At 35.8% G+C, this 17,978-nt stretch overlaps 1 protein-coding gene across 1 annotated transcript; it reads right to left on the bottom strand.

Annotated features, from left to right (window-relative positions):
* Positions 1–7,679: 7,679 nt before the first annotated feature.
* LOC125020560 (class I histocompatibility antigen, F10 alpha chain-like) lies at positions 7,680–17,625 on the bottom strand. Its single transcript, XM_047605987.1, has 8 exons — positions 17,467–17,625; positions 15,396–15,662; positions 11,274–11,552; positions 10,555–10,848; positions 9,660–9,755; positions 9,520–9,537; positions 9,302–9,367; positions 7,680–9,022 (listed from the first exon to the last, which is right to left on the bottom strand). Exons 1-7 carry the CDS (start codon positions 17,513–17,515, stop codon positions 9,324–9,326), a joined length of 1,047 nt encoding a protein of 348 aa, XP_047461943.1. The 5' UTR covers positions 17,516–17,625; the 3' UTR covers positions 7,680–9,022; positions 9,302–9,323.
* Positions 17,626–17,978: the final 353 nt, after the last annotated feature.

Here is a 17,978-nt window from a genome sequence, read left to right as displayed (position 1 = left end):
GGATAATAGTAAATTTTTTAATCTCGCACGTAATGTTCGTGCTACTTCTGGTGCAGGTAAGATCCGCGCTATCACTCAGAGGGCTCCGTTTCTCTTCTTCTTCTTCTGCGATCGGCTTTCTTGGACGTGTTTGTTCCGGGGTCACACGCCAGCGCAGCGGTCGTGGAGCATGTGCACACGCATTATCCGATTGAAAACTCGAATTCAATCGCATTATTTGGGTGTCTCAATCGAATAATGAGAACTCATGAACTAATGAGATTTTAATCAGAGTAACGTGTTTACATTGTGATTCAAAAAGTGTTAAGTGTTGGAGTTATTTGACAGAGTTAGTCAGGCCCCTGGGCTTCAGTCCAGGTAACCCTGTGGATCAACTAATAGTTTTTTCTGCTGAGCCATTCTTCCATGTGTTTCTGCTGGTCTCACCAGTGATGGACGCTGTATTGTATGGCGAGTTTTATGCAGATGGCAAGTACAAGTCAAACTTACGGAAAGAATAATATTAAATGAAACGCGGTGTTTAGAATGAAATATCTACGGAGAATATATAGGCTACTTTTCTGTGCTTTGTTGTCGCAGGTACTGAACAACTAAATGTGTGGGATTGTAAGGCTAGCTAACAATTTAATATTAATAAGCTGAAAAACGGTTTCCTACATTATCCATTGCAATTTACCAAGTTTCATGCATGCTTGAAGTGGTGTAAAAGACTTACTTGGAGTTACTTGTAGCCATGTTCATCAGCGGTTAACTGCCAAGAGACAGCACAGAAACCAAAAGCAGGTCTCTGTGTTAAATCAACTCCCACAGAATTGATTTTAACACTTTTTCAGGGTTTATATAGCTCCACACTCTGCAGAGTTAAATTAAAGAAATCTGAATGGATGCAGTTAGGGGCCAAACAAATGGAACCACGGTTTCATCATAACATATGTGACTGTACTGGCCCGCTGATCTTTGGTGGGAATAGCCTGGGTGTATTTAGAGGACACATCTGTTAAAATCAGTACACTCTCTTTCCCATTTCAGACAGGTTCTAAAACCATGAAGTCTATTGCTATGATTTCATGAGGCTGAAAAGCCTGCAGACTGCCCATAAAAGGTTAAACATTTGGCTGTACAGTTTTAGCCAGAACACATTTCCCATATCACTGACATCATTCCTCTACATCTCTGTACATATTGAGCCAGTAGCAACGAGAACATACCAGCTGTAAGGTACGTTCTACCCCCTGATGTCCATGGTTATCATTCAAGTGAGTGAGAACATCTTTCTGCAAATACTGTGGCAACACAAACCGGTAGGTTTCCTTACCACCCTCTGGAGAGTTGAGGCTGCGGTATAGTACCTTATCCTCTCTCAAACAGTCCCAATGGCAGACAAGCTCCTTGGTACCTTGACAAAACCTCACCCTCTAGTTTCAATCAGGTGGCCTAGCTCCAGCAAGACAAAAAGGGCCCAATAACTGAGCCTTGCTCTTGTAATATGTAAAAAAAATTCTCCTTGGAGCAACCTGGAAGGACAGAAACGTCAGACTGACAACAAATACTCTCTGAACTTTTCAGACACTGCCCACTTAAGAGTAAGAAATTCTATAGAACTATTGTCTGCATTTTCTTTTTTAGTAGGTTTAAGTGCCCTGCTAGCATAAGCAAGGCGCCTACACTTCCAACCATGCTCCTGTGGCAGAATTGCCCCAAGACCTGCATGGCATGCATCTATCTCCAACACAAATGGCCTCTGAAAATCTGCGTAGGCCAACACAGTTGCGGAGACTAGTGCTACCTTCAGCTGGCAAAATTTCTCCTCATACACTGCTGTCCAGACTGGGGTCAGGGGCTTTCTGGGGCTCTTACCCTTTTTTGTCTTTGAGCCCGTGCTCCTGTAACCGAGAGAAGACTTCCTCAAACCTTTCCAGATGCTACTGGATAGAGGAAGAAAACACAATCACATCACCAAGGTACAGCAAAACAGATCGATTACGACAGTCTCCAAACATGCATCACTCTGCTGAATGTAAACCACCCATGTTCCCCCCTCAGTCTCAGCTGTAGTTGATTTGACATTGTCCTCAGGACTACTGGAAGGCCCAGGTAGAGAAGTCACTGAATACAGTCTCTGCAGCTGCTGTTCCAGCTCCAGTATACGCTGCTCCATTGTCTCACTCTGAGCGACCATATCCTAGGCTGGATAGACAAGCTGACAAGACAAGCTGGATCCTCTCAGCCATGTGACCCCGTCCCACCGCTGCTCTTGCTCTTGCCGTTTCATATTATCAAAAAAACAAAACAAAACAAACAAACAAAAAAACTTAATACTCCTCTCTACTTTCCCCAAAACAAAACATTACCTTTCTGCTATCCATTGGCCCCTCCTTTTTCCCCACCTGGTTCCACCTGCCACAGTTCTCTAAACCAATTTTTTTTTTTACGACTTTTAGGACTAAAAATTAAATGAAGAGATAAATTCCCAGTCCTCTCGTGGGTGTGATTAGGATGGTGCTATTTCACCTGGCAACAAGAAATACTATTTTTTGATTGGTTGAGTGGTCACTGATTCATCGACCACCCTGTAGCCTACTTCTCAAGGAAGTTCGACAAACACCAACTCAGGTACTCAACGGTCGGAAAAGAAACACTTGCATTACTGTTTGCATTGCAGCATTTTGAGGTTTATCTTGCATCCAGTATTAACCCTATAAAGCAGGGGTGTCAAACTCAAAAACACAGTGGGCCAAAATTTAAAACCTGAACAAAGCCGCGGGCCAAGATTGAACAAATGAACCTTTTAATATGGAAAAAGCAACTCTTATTACATTATATATAATTTAATAGTGGAGACATGCAAAATCAAATTTCAAATAAAAAAACGCATCAATGGCATTCATTTATGAAATAAAAAATTTAAAACATTTTTCTATTCGCAGCCTTCTGAATTGCTGACTTTGATGTCCAGAAATGGAGGTTTGAACTGCTTAGTAATCCCTTCGCAGTTGATGTGGAAAATGCACCAACCAACATCCAAATGGAGCTGATTGAACTCCAGTGCAACAACACACTGAAGTCAAAGTATGATGCTGTAGGCGCCGCACAGTTTCCACAGTTCATCCCTGACACAATGCCTCAGCTCCGCACCCAAGCTGCTCAGATGCTCTCCATGTTCGGCAGCACTTATCTATGTGAGCAACTTTTCTCCTCGATGAAGATGACCAAAACATCTCTCAGGAGACGTCTGACTGATAATATTAAATTTTTATTTCATAAATGAATGCCATTGATGTGTTTTTTTATTTGAAATTTGATTTTGCATGTCTCCACTATTAAGTTATATATAATGTAATAAGAGTTGCTTGTTCCATATTCAATGTTAAAGCAAAATTCGTTTCGTTCCGTATTAAAAGGTTCATTTGTTCAATCTTGGCCTGCGGCTTTGTTCAGGTTTTAAATTTTGGCCCACTGTGTTTTTGAGTTTGACACCCCTGATCTAGAGCATCAGGGCCACTGACTGCTCTTACCGTGGAGGACTGAAAGGAAAAAAAACACGAAATAAACCAAAGGAAATTATCCTTTGGTTTATTTCGTGTTTTTTTTCCTTTCAGTCCACATTGGCAAGTGAGCTGGTAGTGGGCAAAAAGTTATGAGGTATTGTCCTTTGGGCGGACTAGTTTTCCTATTTTCTTTTGTTTGTTTTTATTTGCTCACTTCCCCAAACTGAGTAGCTTTCCCTCAGGTCAGGTCTCAGTCAGTCCTCCAGTGCAGGCTTAAGGGATGACTTGGTTTGTTGTTTGCAGTGAACTGCATTCATGTGTGCAAACTGAGTGTTAATTCACTGTGAGTGCACCAGTGTGATGTTTGTGTACTGAACTCCTGCCCTGTTAGTGACAAATGGGATGCTGGCTGTATGGATGTTACTTGTGGGCCTATGATTTATTGAATTGTATTTGATAATAAACTTGGTAACTTGTATTTGTGGTGGGTGTAACATTTCCCTTTATTAACAGACTTTTCTGTCATACAAAACATTAATGATTGAAAAAGATAGGTAAACAGAACCATATATCAAAAAAGAAACAGGAAATGACAATAAAAAACATGTAACAATAATGAAGTGTACGAGGGGAAAAAATAAACATTGTTATGTAGCTTGATCATCTCATCTTCTACTACCTTTTATCCTGGCCATTGTCCACTAGGGTTGCATGGGTTACTGGAGCCTATCCCAGCTGTCATCAGGCGTGAGGCAGGGTAACCCTGGACAGGTTGCCAGTGTATTGCAGGGCTATGGAGCATGTCTTTGGAGGAAATCGGAGTACCCAGAGAAACCACACGGACACAGGGAGAACATGTAAATTTCACCCAGAAAGGCTCGAGCTGGACTTGAACCCGGACCTTCTCAGAATCATAATCAGAATTACTTTATTGATCCCAGGGGGAAATTACTTTTCGTTACAGCAGCTCCAACTCAAAGTGTACCAGTGTTAAGAACAAAGACCAATCAGAATAAGTAAGAGACAATAAGAATAAGTAAGAGAATGTAAAAAATATAGGAAATGTATATATAACAGTCTTGCTGGGAGGCATCAGTGCTTACCACCAGCTGCTGTGCACTGTCCCATCAAACCAATCTTACTTGAATATGGACTTTCTTCTAGATAGAACATGCTGATTAGTCTAAATTATGGAGGGGTGTGGAGAGAAATTATGTTTGAAGGTTTATCACATTTATAATTACAAGAAAGTAGAAAGTACATGTCAAACAAAATATTAAGGATGTAGAACCAATGACAGTTGTTAATAGTCAAACATTGCTTAATCCAATTAATCCTGAAAAACCTATTAATAGTTTGGAAATGTCATGTCATCCCATCCTCCATACCGCTTAATCCTAACTAGGGTCATGGGGGCATCAGGCGAGAGGCTGGATACACTCTGGACAGGTCGCCAGCCTATCACAGGAGTTTGGAAATCTTTCACATTCAAACCCCCACCAGAGTGGCCTTTTCACTTAATATACTTATTTTGTTTTTCCATATAAACCTGAAGAAACAAAAAAGTTATTGTAAATTCTATCCGGGGAGAATTGTCTGACTGTAAAGCTCTTTGAGTACCAATAGGTAGAAAAGTGTTATATAAAAGCAAGACCATTTACCAGTAGACAACAGTCTGAATTAGTTAGTTAAGAGAACCTGACTGCAGATGTCTCAGTACTAATGTAACGCGATAATTTCCTGGTCAAACACCGCTTCCCAGAAGTTATTTGCTGAAGTATTTGTAAAAAAAAAAAACAACATCAGTCAATGCGAATACGGTATTTGGAAAGGTACAAATAACAACGAATACCTTTCCAAATATCGTATTCGGGTTCAAGTCCATCCCTAGTCCATAGCATATATAGCCATTGGGGCCAACCCGTCCAATATGTTGGATTTTCATGATACACTGTAAATAGTGATTTACAAACATGTAATGCATGGACTGATGTTAGTTATTGTATATAACTGTTTAAAGAGTAATGTGAAGATTAGGGAAACAAAGCAGTTTAAAGAGAATATGTTTGGAGTAGTTAATTGACTGAACTGTGTCATGAAGAGTGATGTTTGATGTCTACATAGCTTTGATGTTGTGTAAAATGAGTCAGACGCACACACTTTCTGGAAAACAGAGACACATCGTGCCTTCCTGACTCCACTCTTCACCTGCTTTTACAGGTGATATATTTGTCGCTGCGATCCCATTCACAGGAACTGTAACAATTACAACAGGACTAGGGACACCTTTATCAACCTGGACACTGAACTGGCAAATAATCTGAATTGTTGAAGACTTGATCCAGGTGTCAGTTCAAAAAGTGACTGAACAGAGACGTCTGTATATTACAAGATGAGCTTTTAGAACTGTACTGGATAACACTGAATAAGAGATAACATTTTATGACTAACTGTATAAACTATGGCTTACTATATATTAAATTTTATATTCATATCTGTAGCTATATATTGTTGTATATTTCAGGCTTTCAAATAATAATGGAAATAATGGAAAATAATGGAAAACAAAACTGTACAAAACAATTTAGAACTCTACTTATGCTTCTATGCAATATTCAGCATGGAGGTTTTATAGATGATATAGATTATTACAATGACTAAGCTTTATGAAAAAGTCACAAAAAAATAAATGACAGTTATTATTTATTTTTAAAACATATTTTACATATACTGCAGCGCACACACAACGTATAACACATTAACTTTTATTATTGCTTTGTGAAGGCAGTGAAAGGGTGAAATTTCCTGAGACTTAAAATGTCACCAGTTGCTAGGCAGAACTCAGTTAAATAGGTTTCTCTTGTGTTTTCCAGAGGAAAGTCAACAGATGTGTACTGAAATGAAAACCACAGCTTATTTTGCACTATTGTCTCATTTTATTTGCAAACATTTATGAAACAAATACTACTCACATAATTTTACAGCAGATTACAGTACAAAATCTATCCTATGTTCAGCTGCACTAAGGACATTGTACTGAAATGTGCTTTAAGTGAATTCAGTAAAATGAAAGTGAATGTTGGTATCTTCAAAAACTTCTTTGACAATATTAAAATGTTTATGTTATTGTCACAAATTAATTTACAGGGATTTCTAGTCCAACCAGTTCAAAGCTTTCTCGACCCCATGATTTTGTAATGCATTTATATATTTATATGTATATGCACTGGGCTTCCAAAATAAGTCATATTAAGTCATATCATAAGTCATATCAATAGAACTGTTACTGATTGTAAACTGCCCACAGGTGTGTTTGTCCCTCTCTGTTACAGACTGGAGACCTGTCATGTCCTCTCACCCACTCATAGCTGAGATCCAGCTCCACTTAAAATATGTTGTGTAGTGGTAACAGCTGGTAATGTCCTGTTTCTGTGCAGAAATCAGCTGCATTGTGATTGTGAAATAAAAAATTATATTTAAATGTCTGTGAAGATTTTTATGTTTTCTTCATCACCTGTGAAGTTTAGACTGAAACATGGATGTTATCATTTAATTATATGATTTGTTGAAAAAAAAAAAGTTGAAAAAAGTGTTGATGTAATGTTTTCAGAATTGTTTTAAGTTGTAAAACATCTTAAATTATGCTAAAGCTGTTATAGTATGAAAGAGTTGATGAGCCATAGAACTGGTCATCTGTTTCCAGGCAGATTTCAGTGCAACAGGTTTCAGGAGAAAACAAAAGTAATACTGAACCTGGATGGTGCAGTATGGCATTTGTCCAATGAACAAATCATAAAATAAAAAAAGATTCAAGTAGGTGACAAGAACATGGTGGGGAAAAAACATTGGTGACTTTAAATATTAATGTTACTCTATTAAATAGCTCCTAGGGTAAAGAACAGCATAATCAGAAGAGTTTATACAGCTACATGCAAACCATTGTAGCAAAAGTAGCAGAAAATTGGACATGATAAAGCTTCTTAAAATCTTAAACTCATTAACTTCTATCATTTTCTTATGACATGAAAAGTCAAACCCTCCCTTGAGTTCTCTGCAGTCATCAATGAATCAAGAGGCAGGTTAATTTAATCTCTGTAACTACAGGAATAATCTGGAAATATAAATGAAATATTATCAACAGTCACAGATGTAGAAGCATTTATTATCTGTGAAATCACAAAAAGACAGAAATCTGGATTATTGGTGAATTTATTGAAAAGCAAACAAACAGTACAAAGAAATGAAAGAGCAATGAAACTTCATTTAACAGTCATCTACTTAATCCAACACAAGGACTGATCTGAGAATCAGTTTAATCTCTAAATCTATCTCTGACATCTCTTTAAACAGAAGCAAGAAAGAGTCCATTATCTCTAAATACAAGCAGAAAATGTTTTCAACAACTTATTTCATAAAATATCTCACAATCTTCCTGAATCACAAGAAAAAATCTAAATATAATGTGTAAAACAATCAAAAAGAGAAAAATGGACATGAAAAGAAACAGACATTCTCTCTTAATCAAGAATAACTTCAAACATATAACTTATTACTAATTAGCCCTGAACTGAATTTACTTTCTCAGTTTAATTAAATATACAGGCAGAATATTTACAGAACTCTAAATCTGTGGTTATGAGAAAAGGGGCCACGTCATAATTTTTATATCATTATGTCACAAGTGTTTTCTGGAAATTTAACAAGGATTGAATGATGAACTTTAGAAGAAACTAAACAGAAATGATGAGTTCAATAAATTCCTGACAAGTCCAGATATTTAATACAGTGATATAAAACTCAGTTCATTTATTTCCTGTCTGATTTATCCCAGAGAGAGATTCAGAGGACTCACACTGATCCAAACCCATATCTCCACCCCTCATAGGGGTGCTAGATGTAATCTTTAGTAGGACTGTCAAAACTACAGCTTAATAAACAGTTTTCATCATCATCACAACTATAATCAAACCTATGGAGTAAAAGATGAATGCATGTATGTGGACATGTGTGTCCGTTTATTTCTACTGATATATTTGTGTTATTATATGGATGATTTATTTGTGTTATTATATTGATGATTTATTTGTTGATATACCAGAAAAAACCCAACACCAGAAACAATAAACTGTCATTATGATGGAACTGATTCAGATCAACACACAGATCTTTAAATGAATTGTTTGTATGAAGAGTGTTGTGATGCTTTCATTGTTTAAAATATTGTAATAGTATAATAATCAACTTTATTTGATTTACCAATATGTTTATTTTTTTCCAGAGGAAATTCCACTTTTCAACAAAAACAAATGATTAAAACTATTTAAGGTCATATTTTAGTTTTATATTATTTTATGTGTATTTGTTTTATTTATTTTGCCAAATTGTTTTATATCTATTAAATCAATAAGCATCTGTGGTTAGATTCACAACAACTCAGTCAATTTATGTTATGAATGATGTGGAACAATGAATTCCCAGTTTAGGTGGATTTGTTGTCAGAGCTCCTCATTCCTGCACAACATTCATCCATAAACCTAAAGAGATGAGAGAAAAAGTTAATGAAGAAGTTATTGTAGACTTCAATTCCACAAAGCCACATATTAACAGCATCATTACAACCTAAAATATTCATGATTCAGTCATTTCAACATTGTATAAACCAAGTACTAATAAACTCATGTTACTTAAGACTAATATTTGAATTGATGTGTCTTCATGATCTGATTTAACTTGATATAAAACAGCTTCACTTTTACTGATTATTCTGATGCTGTTCTTTAAAGTATCTTTGTTCAGAATATGAATCAACTCACTGTGGTGATTCATAGTGGTGTTTCAGGCTTGTGGCATCATCATCTGGACCTCTCCGCTCTCTGCAGCTGTAAGGTCATAGAAACAGAGTTAGGCTACGTCTTGATCTAAAATCACACTTTTACAAACATCAGGCCCTGAAGGAAACAGTCATGAAATTAACTCTTCACTACACATGAATCCTCTTTGACCTTTAAAGATTAAAATGATAATAACTTACGAGATGGAGTCTGTTTCTCTGGAATGAGAAAAAAATAAAAATAATTTTAGTTATTATAGTTATAAATTGTTTTATATAATTTAATTTCTTACTGTTTGCTGACAACATGGTTAACATGGTAACATGGTTGTGTCTCTCACCTGACTTCTTCTTATAAACAATGAATCCAAGCACAGCGACAGCAACAAGAATCACTGCAGCAACAACGATGGCAATGATCATGATGAGGGAGTTCCCTGTTAAGAAATAACAAACAAATCAGGAGCTGAATAGATGAAGCAGAAAATATAAGAGGAAAATTTACCAACAGGATAAAAACAAAGTCAATTTAGCCTCTGTTCTGTCACTGTGTTGTTGTCTTGTCTGTACTGAGCCTCTAAATAACATTCACAACAACAGAGTAGGAGGAGCAGCAGTAAACCAGAGGAGGACACATCTGTCACAGATGAGTCCTCCTGAGGTGTTGTTGACTAATCACTGAGATACAGTTTAAGGAAGGTGTCGTCCTGATGAGTCCAATGAAGCTTTTACACCTCTACACCCAATGCCTCTTCATAATCTACTCCTGGATACGCCCAGTTGTCACATAGATCCCACCACATCATCTCTATTATAGCTACTCTACAAAGGGATTATACCAACTAGTCCTAAACGTTCTTACACTGTGTACGAGCACAAAGAGCTTCTGAACTTGAAATTAGTAGCAAACCTGCTGGGCAAATAAACCTGATCTTAACTTTTGTGAATTGACACACACATTCACCCATGTTAAATAATACTTCCAGATAAATTTTATCTTTAAAATACGTAAAGTTGATATGAAAAATGTGTATCTACATCAAATCATTTTAAACAACTCACATGAAAAATAATAACTTAAATAAACTTAATGAATACTTCTAATTCTTCTTTTAACTTTCAGGGGCACATAATTTATAAAAACTGCATGAAAGAAACTAACTAAAACATGACATGTAAGACGAGTTTCTCATCCAAACTATTTTAAAGCTCTTCAAGTTAACTCTGATCTCTTACCTTCATTGCTTATGATGGTGCTTTTGTCCAGTTTGGTGACAATGTCCTTGACTCCAGAGAGTTGAAACACACACTCGTACTTCCCCCAGTCTGAGACTGATTTAATATCCAGGTCAACACTGATCTGGAAGGATCCATCATGGTTGGGGAGGATCTCTCCTTGTTCCACTCCTTCATGAGTCTCCTCTCCATCTTTCCTCCAGAACATCATGGCTCTGTCAGGGTAGAAACCTGTAGCGTGGCAGCTGACTGGAGAGGAGGGAGTCTTCTGGAGGAGAGACACTGAGGCGACGTCTGCAGGGAGAGAGAGAATAACCATTTATAGTAGGTTTAATGTAGTATGAATGGCTTAGTCACACATATTAATATAAATACAGTATATACAGCATGTTAAGTATTATTATGAAAAGGAGGCGATTCTACATAAGATGAGAATGATATTAAGAAGAAACATCAGGAGGGAGAGACAGTTTACAATAACCAGAAGGGAAGTGAAACAGGTGGAAAGATGAAAGCAAAAGTGATGTAGAGGAATTGAGGTAAAGAAGAGACGTAAAAGGCACAAAATGGTGCTAATTATATAAATGAAGAAGAAAATAAGAGAAAGAATGTAAACTGAGTGTAAACACTTGGTCATATATTATAATGCTGTGGTAGAAAAGTAACTGAGGGATATAAACACTGAGTTCATTAAACAAACTGAGGTCATGTTATTTTACCTTTTCTCATCAGAGAGCTCCTCCCATAGTTCACATACTTCTTCAACCACTCAGGACAAATCTGAGTGAGGTAGTTCGTCCTCTGTGCGATCTCAGCTTTGTCATTGTTCCACTTGTTTTTGGTGAGAACAGCCTCTGGTTTTGGAGCAATAAACTGCCCTGACTCCAGGTCGAATGCTATGAAGTCCTCTCCATCATAACCATCCTGACGATATCCCTTCACCTCATTAGTCTCATCATCCCATTCACAGCCGTACATCGTCTGGACAATGTGGACACCTGAGAGACAGAGACAGAGACAGAGAACCTGTAGTGAACCAGACTCAGATCATTTCATTATTTTATTTCACATCAAATCTTCACCACAGAGCTCCACTCATCAACAGACACAGAGGATCAACTCCTACTGTTGTTACTGGTCTGATGGAAACTACTGGACATTTAGACAGAGACAGAACAGACAGACAGGAGACAGGGACACAGTGGACAATCCTACATCCTCTTCAATATCCATGAATTATTATTTGATTCTTTACAATAAAATAAAAAAATCATAACTGTTTCTAATAGTCAGAAACAAACAGCTAAAGACTGGATTTACACTAAACAATTATTATTAAATCAAAGTTGTCACTGATTCATGTTCATATTGATCAACCAGTCGATTCATTAACTTCACATTTAAATATTCTGAGTTTATTGTGGCACAGAAACACTAGGAGCAAATAAAGGTTAAATGTGAAATCTAATCTACTGTAGTTCTACTATATTATGGACACACTGGATCAGAAGAGTTCATCTAAACTGTTTCTCCAACAAATTTAGATCTTTAGCTGAAGATTTGTGTCACTGCTGATTATGTAACGAGTGTTTTTATTTATTTATCACTTGTTTTCACTGTGAAATGTCAGAAATTAGTGAATAATGATGAGGATAAATCTTCAAGCTGCTTCTTTTGACCAACAAACACTGAACAGGATTTAATTTAAATTAAATTTTTATTTAATTTAATGTTCATATCTGAGAAACAGGAACCAACAAATGTCTGATTGATTAAAGAGTTCAATGATCACCTGGTTCAATTCATTTTATGATCAACTAATTGATTTATTGATTAATTATTTAATCACTGTTTGTTCAGTAAAGTGAATCTAATCCAGTCTGTAGTCCATGAACATATTTATTATTGATGATCAATCTGAGATCAGTTCATTTAAAACACAAACTGAAATCTAACTTTACTCATCAATCAAAAATATAAAAAGAGCTTCAATGTGAAACGTAAAGAAATGTGATTTTCTCTCATGTCACAGCTTGTAGTGTTTGTCTTTTACTTTGTGTTTCTTATTTTGTTTTTAGTTTGTGAGTCTCAGTTTTTCTTTGAGCTTCTTCAAAGAGCTCTGATGATATTAGCATTCGACCAGCAGCTCGCTCTAAAAGTTAAGATTTAATTCATATTCATGGTCAGTTTGTCTCTGATTTATTTGTGAAACCTCGCTGCTAGTAACAGAAAAACCTTCTGGAAAGTTAAGACGTCCACAGTTCTCTGACATTCACTGTGAGCCAACACTAGCTTCTTAACATCATGTGTATTTCTGCCAGATTAGTGAATATTTTTAACCACAATAAAATGACTAATCAGATAAAGACACGACTGAATCATTTCCTGGTTCTTCTTTAGCTCCTGAAGCAGTAAAGCTCTTGTTGATCCGTCTGACAGACAGTCTGATCTGGTTCCACCTCCACTCAGTCCTCTCCTGCTCTCCTCCATCAACTACAGCCTTTCTGCATTTTTAACCAACACACACAGTTCAGCTGCTGTCATTTAATTAGATGTTTTCTGTTCCTGTTGTCACATGAACGAGCAGAAACAGTGATGTGACTGTGGCTCATTAACGCTAACGTTAGCAGCTAAACCAGGCTTACGCTAGCAGCTAAACCAGGCTAACGCTAGCAGCTAAACCAGGCTAACGTTAGCAGCTAAACCAGGCTAACGTTAGCAGCTAAACCAGGCTAACATTAGCAGCTAAACCAGGCTAACGTTAGCAGCTAAACCAGGCTAACTCCTCCACTGTGGCGCTGAGACGCTTTTTAAATCACTAGTTTAGGATCATGAAGTGAAAACCAGCGTGAGCGCTGTTTAATAACTACACCTGTATATAGTGTGGTCACAGAGAGCTCCCTGTCTGAGCAGATACACCACACTGTTACTGTATTTTCTATTTCATCCTGAATATGAAGGAAAAACTCAGATAGTAGATCATTTAACTGACACATATATTCACTAACTAGTAGGATCATTTCATCATCTTCATCTGTCCAACTCTCAGCTGAAAACTAATCATCAGTTCCTGTCATTTTATATATTTTTAATGAATTTAAGCAGCATCTTAGCTCAACAGCACAGAAGCTACAACTTTCCTGCTTTTACTAAGAATTTATGAGCCACAATTAAATCACTGTTTTATTTATTGTTTTTATGCTCATTCGTTTGTCCGACAGCACAAACAGAAAAATAATTCGATGAGAGCAGTTAAACAGCGAGTGTGTGAATTAAAAGACAGAATATGAGAGGGAGGAGAGCAGGAGAGGACTGAATGGAGCTTTAACCAGATCAGACTGTCTGTTAAACTGATCATCACATGGGGGCTGTCGTCTTTATTCGTTTCTCTGTTTCTGAGCTAAAAAGGAACAAGAAAATATCCAGACATTTCTTTTCCTCAGTGATCAGGTGTTTCAGTCTGGTCTGAGATCTTCACATAAAGCAGATGTATGAACAGGATAATGTTTGCTCACAGTAAACAGCAGTAACTTATTGAGGAGGGTTGGAGACACGGTGAGATTATTTTCCAGAAGCTGATCTGATGTCAGCAGGAAGGTTTCATGGATCAGTGATGAAAACAGACGCAGGAAATAAGTTCAGTCTCAACTTTTACTGAGAGCTACTGGTTGAATGTTAACAGCTTCAGAGGATGTGGTCACTTCTCAGAGCTGAGTGAAGGATGTGACTGACAGTTTATCTGACCAATAGGAGAGCAGCACAGAGACAAACCCCGCCCCTTAAAACATGTGACCTTTGACCATAAAGACTGAGACAAACTGAGACTCACAAACTAAAAGTAAGAAACACAAACTAAAACATAGGAACTACAACCTGATATCTTACTGTACATTAAATCATTTATTTGTATGTCACATTAAAGCTTTTAGTAATATTTTAAAATGATACTAAAACTGAGTTACAGCTTAAATGGTTTGCACCCAAAAATATATATAAATTATTAATGAACAAATGTAAATAAATCACAGTTTTTAAACATATTTAGAGTTTAAACTAATTATTCTTGTCATAGTTTAAGATTTAATGTCTGTTTTAATTAATGAATTATTAAAAGTCTGTTATTTTAGAAAATTGTCTTGAATCTTTAAATCACTTATTTTGTCCAATCAACACTGAACAATGTTTAATTCACAATGATTCCAAATAAAAACCAGCAAATGTTCAAACATGTACAACACTTTATATTTGTGGAAAAATATAAATAAATCATTATCTGATCTTCAGACCTGTTAGTTAATATTTTTATAATAAACAAATTAATAAACTGTTTGAGTTATTTATATAATCATAGTCACAGACACTCTGTGGTCAAGTAAACGTGATTTAATCTAAATTTGTATATTTATTTTTGGATGAACAAACTGTTTTCAGTGACGCTGTTAAACTATTTATATCTGTGACATGAATGAGACGTTTTTCATGCGTTCATGTTGTTTCATGATGTCACTTTATTGGCTGTGTTTAAACTGTATAAGTTAATTATTGTTAATCAACAGACTGTGATAATTTCAGCAGATTTATTCTGATCTAATTTAGAGGAAACAATCTTTTTATGATGTGTTTAGTTTAGAGTCAGAGCAGTAAACCAGGGTCCAGTCTTCAGTCTCAGAAAAGAGTTAAATCTGACTTTGTGTGTTCAAGTGAATTAAGAAAAATCTACATATTAAACAATTACATGTGAATGTTGTTAATGGATGATACAGAGTGTGTGTTCACAACAGTTTATTAAAATCGATGAATAAGTAAATATTTTACCTATAATAACTGAGACATGAACTAACCTCCAGTTTGGTTGAGGCGCTGCTTTACAGTTTCAATGTTGGCTTTGAAGACCTGCTGCTGAACCAACAACCCATTAGTCTGACTCTCCCAGTACTGTGGATCATCCTCTGTGTATTTCTTCATCCAGTCCTGTGTGGGCTCTGCTTTCTTGGTGTTGCTGTCATAGTGAAACATCTGAACTTCATCAACCAAACCAACAACCACAAACTCTGGGAAGTTTGGGACTTGAGACGAGGCCGTGTAGAAATACTTCAGAGAGTGAGTCACTGTAACAAAAGAGTTCAGTTTTCAGAAATAACAAAAAGAAAAAAATACAGGAACAACTTTCATCATAACGTCTGTTGTACAATAAACAAATAAATAAACTAAATATACAGATTTACAATTTATTATTATATGATTAAATATTAAACTAACCCCTCAAAGTTTTAACTATAAAGTTTAAATCCTGTTTAGTTTCCAGTGAAAACATTTATTTTTTGGGAATAATTCATTTAAACTGCTTGTTATTGTTTTAGCACATTGTTATAAAAAAGGCAAAATATGTTAATTATGAACTGGATATGATTTAAATTTACATATTCAAGTAATTAAATTAACTTGATTATCACTGTCTTATACTATAAATTGTGACTAATGAAAATCTGAAATCAATGTTGAAATGAAAGAAAAAACAACAGTAATTCTCATTATACAGTTTATGATCATTTTTCATTTTTAACTAATAATGGATTTTATTTTTATTGATGTTTTTGTCACACGTTGTTTCACTTAAGTGCTTTGAATATATCTGATTAATAATTATTTTTATAACAAAGAAATGCAGATTTTCAAGTACATTTGAACTTTGTCTTATACTCTGATCAGGTACTAGTTAGTATCAGATACAGCACACTACACAGTTTTATATTAACACTTACATAGTATTTACTAAATCTACTAAATACTTTTCCAATGAAGTTACTTTTTGTTTCAGAATCCTTCGCTGCCCTCTACTGTCTGAATCATGTATGTGTATAATCAACCTTAAAGAAACGTTGTAATTCTTCCCAGAAACAATAAAGAAAAGAAAAATGATCAAACATCTTGAAAGTCCTACTGGAGTTTTAGGTTTTTACAGACATAAATATTTGGGGGATTAAAAATACAAGCAGCACATGGTTATTTTTATATAAACACATACACAGACAAAGTTAATACTAATTCCCTATTATTCTTTTTAACTTGTTTCATACTGAACAAACTGAGCTGTTTAAAAATCATCTTGTGAGTTTCTGGATAAATTCTATAATTAAGACACTGATTTCTGTAATTAATATCATTTCTTGTTACTAACCAGCCTGTAGATAATTACTGTTGAAATGAAAACATATATATCTTTAATATATCGTCTTCAGTAAAATATGAAGAGGTCGAACAACGTGTTTGTATTAAATACATCATATTTACTTGGTTACAGTGAATATTCTGAGTGAAATTTAGTTTCAAGATGATTAATAAATAAAATGTGATGTTAGGATGTCTGTAATTTAGTTTATACCGCGGATAAAATTAAATATTATACAAAGCAGAAAGTTGTTTGTCTTCAAATTCCAAACAACCTACTGAATAAAAGAGCTACTAGAGTATTTATAAGACTCACAATTAACTGCATAAAGTTTGCATTTAACAAAACAATGAACAATTTAAAGGTTGAAATGGCCAAATGTTCCACATATAATGTAGTTGTAGAAAGAAAACTTATTGTTTTAGTCCTTCTTCCTTCATATACATTTGTCTTCGTATTATCTGAATTTATTTGTGTTGTGCGTTGGACTTTTACGCTGCGTAATGATGCTTCCATTTTAGTCAGAACCCGCTCGGATCGTTTCCTCTCGACTTCTCCACAGCTCTTTTCAGAAACAGACATTTGACTTTAATTCATTACAAAACAGTGGCTAAAAATATAAAGTTTAGATCTAGTAGAGGAGACATCTCAGTCCTGTAAGTAAACATCTGACACTAATATAATTAATATTAGGCAGAAATATTTTCTGTTAAAATTAACCAAATTAAAAGCGTGTAACTCACCTGCTGACACTCCGTGAACAAGGCAAAGCAGAAACACGAACAGCTTCATTGTCTTCGTCGTATCAAACTCTGAGGAATAATAAGTTTTATCCAGACGAGTCGAGTCTGTTTCCAGCTCAAGCTCCAAAGCTGAAATGATGAACAAACTTGGAGAAGCGTCAACATGAGCCTCGATCTGAGCCAATAGGAATTTATTGTGAGTCCACGTCACTTAAATCTGGGTGAATCTGAACAACTGAGGTTGTGAACGAAAGTGAAAGTAAGTTCTTCTCATCCCAGTGAGTGTAACATGATGATGGATGATGTGTGAGTTAAAGTGTGACTTCTTTTAACTTGTTACATTTTTACAGGAGTGTTTATAATCTCATGCTGCTCAGACTTTGTGTTGTTATTTTCTTAAACTAGTGTGATGTAATGTGCAGAAATGTATCAATGGGAGGTCAGAGGTCACTGTAAACTACAAATAAACTCCCTGGAGTCTGTGATACAGTAACATCTTGATTTTCCTTCTG

The sequence above is a fragment of the Mugil cephalus genome, chromosome 14, assembly GCF_022458985.1.
Source record: "Mugil cephalus isolate CIBA_MC_2020 chromosome 14, CIBA_Mcephalus_1.1, whole genome shotgun sequence".
Classification (NCBI taxonomy): Eukaryota; Metazoa; Chordata; class Actinopteri; order Mugiliformes; family Mugilidae; genus Mugil; species Mugil cephalus.
This window is presented reverse-complemented; position numbering and strand designations above follow the sequence as displayed.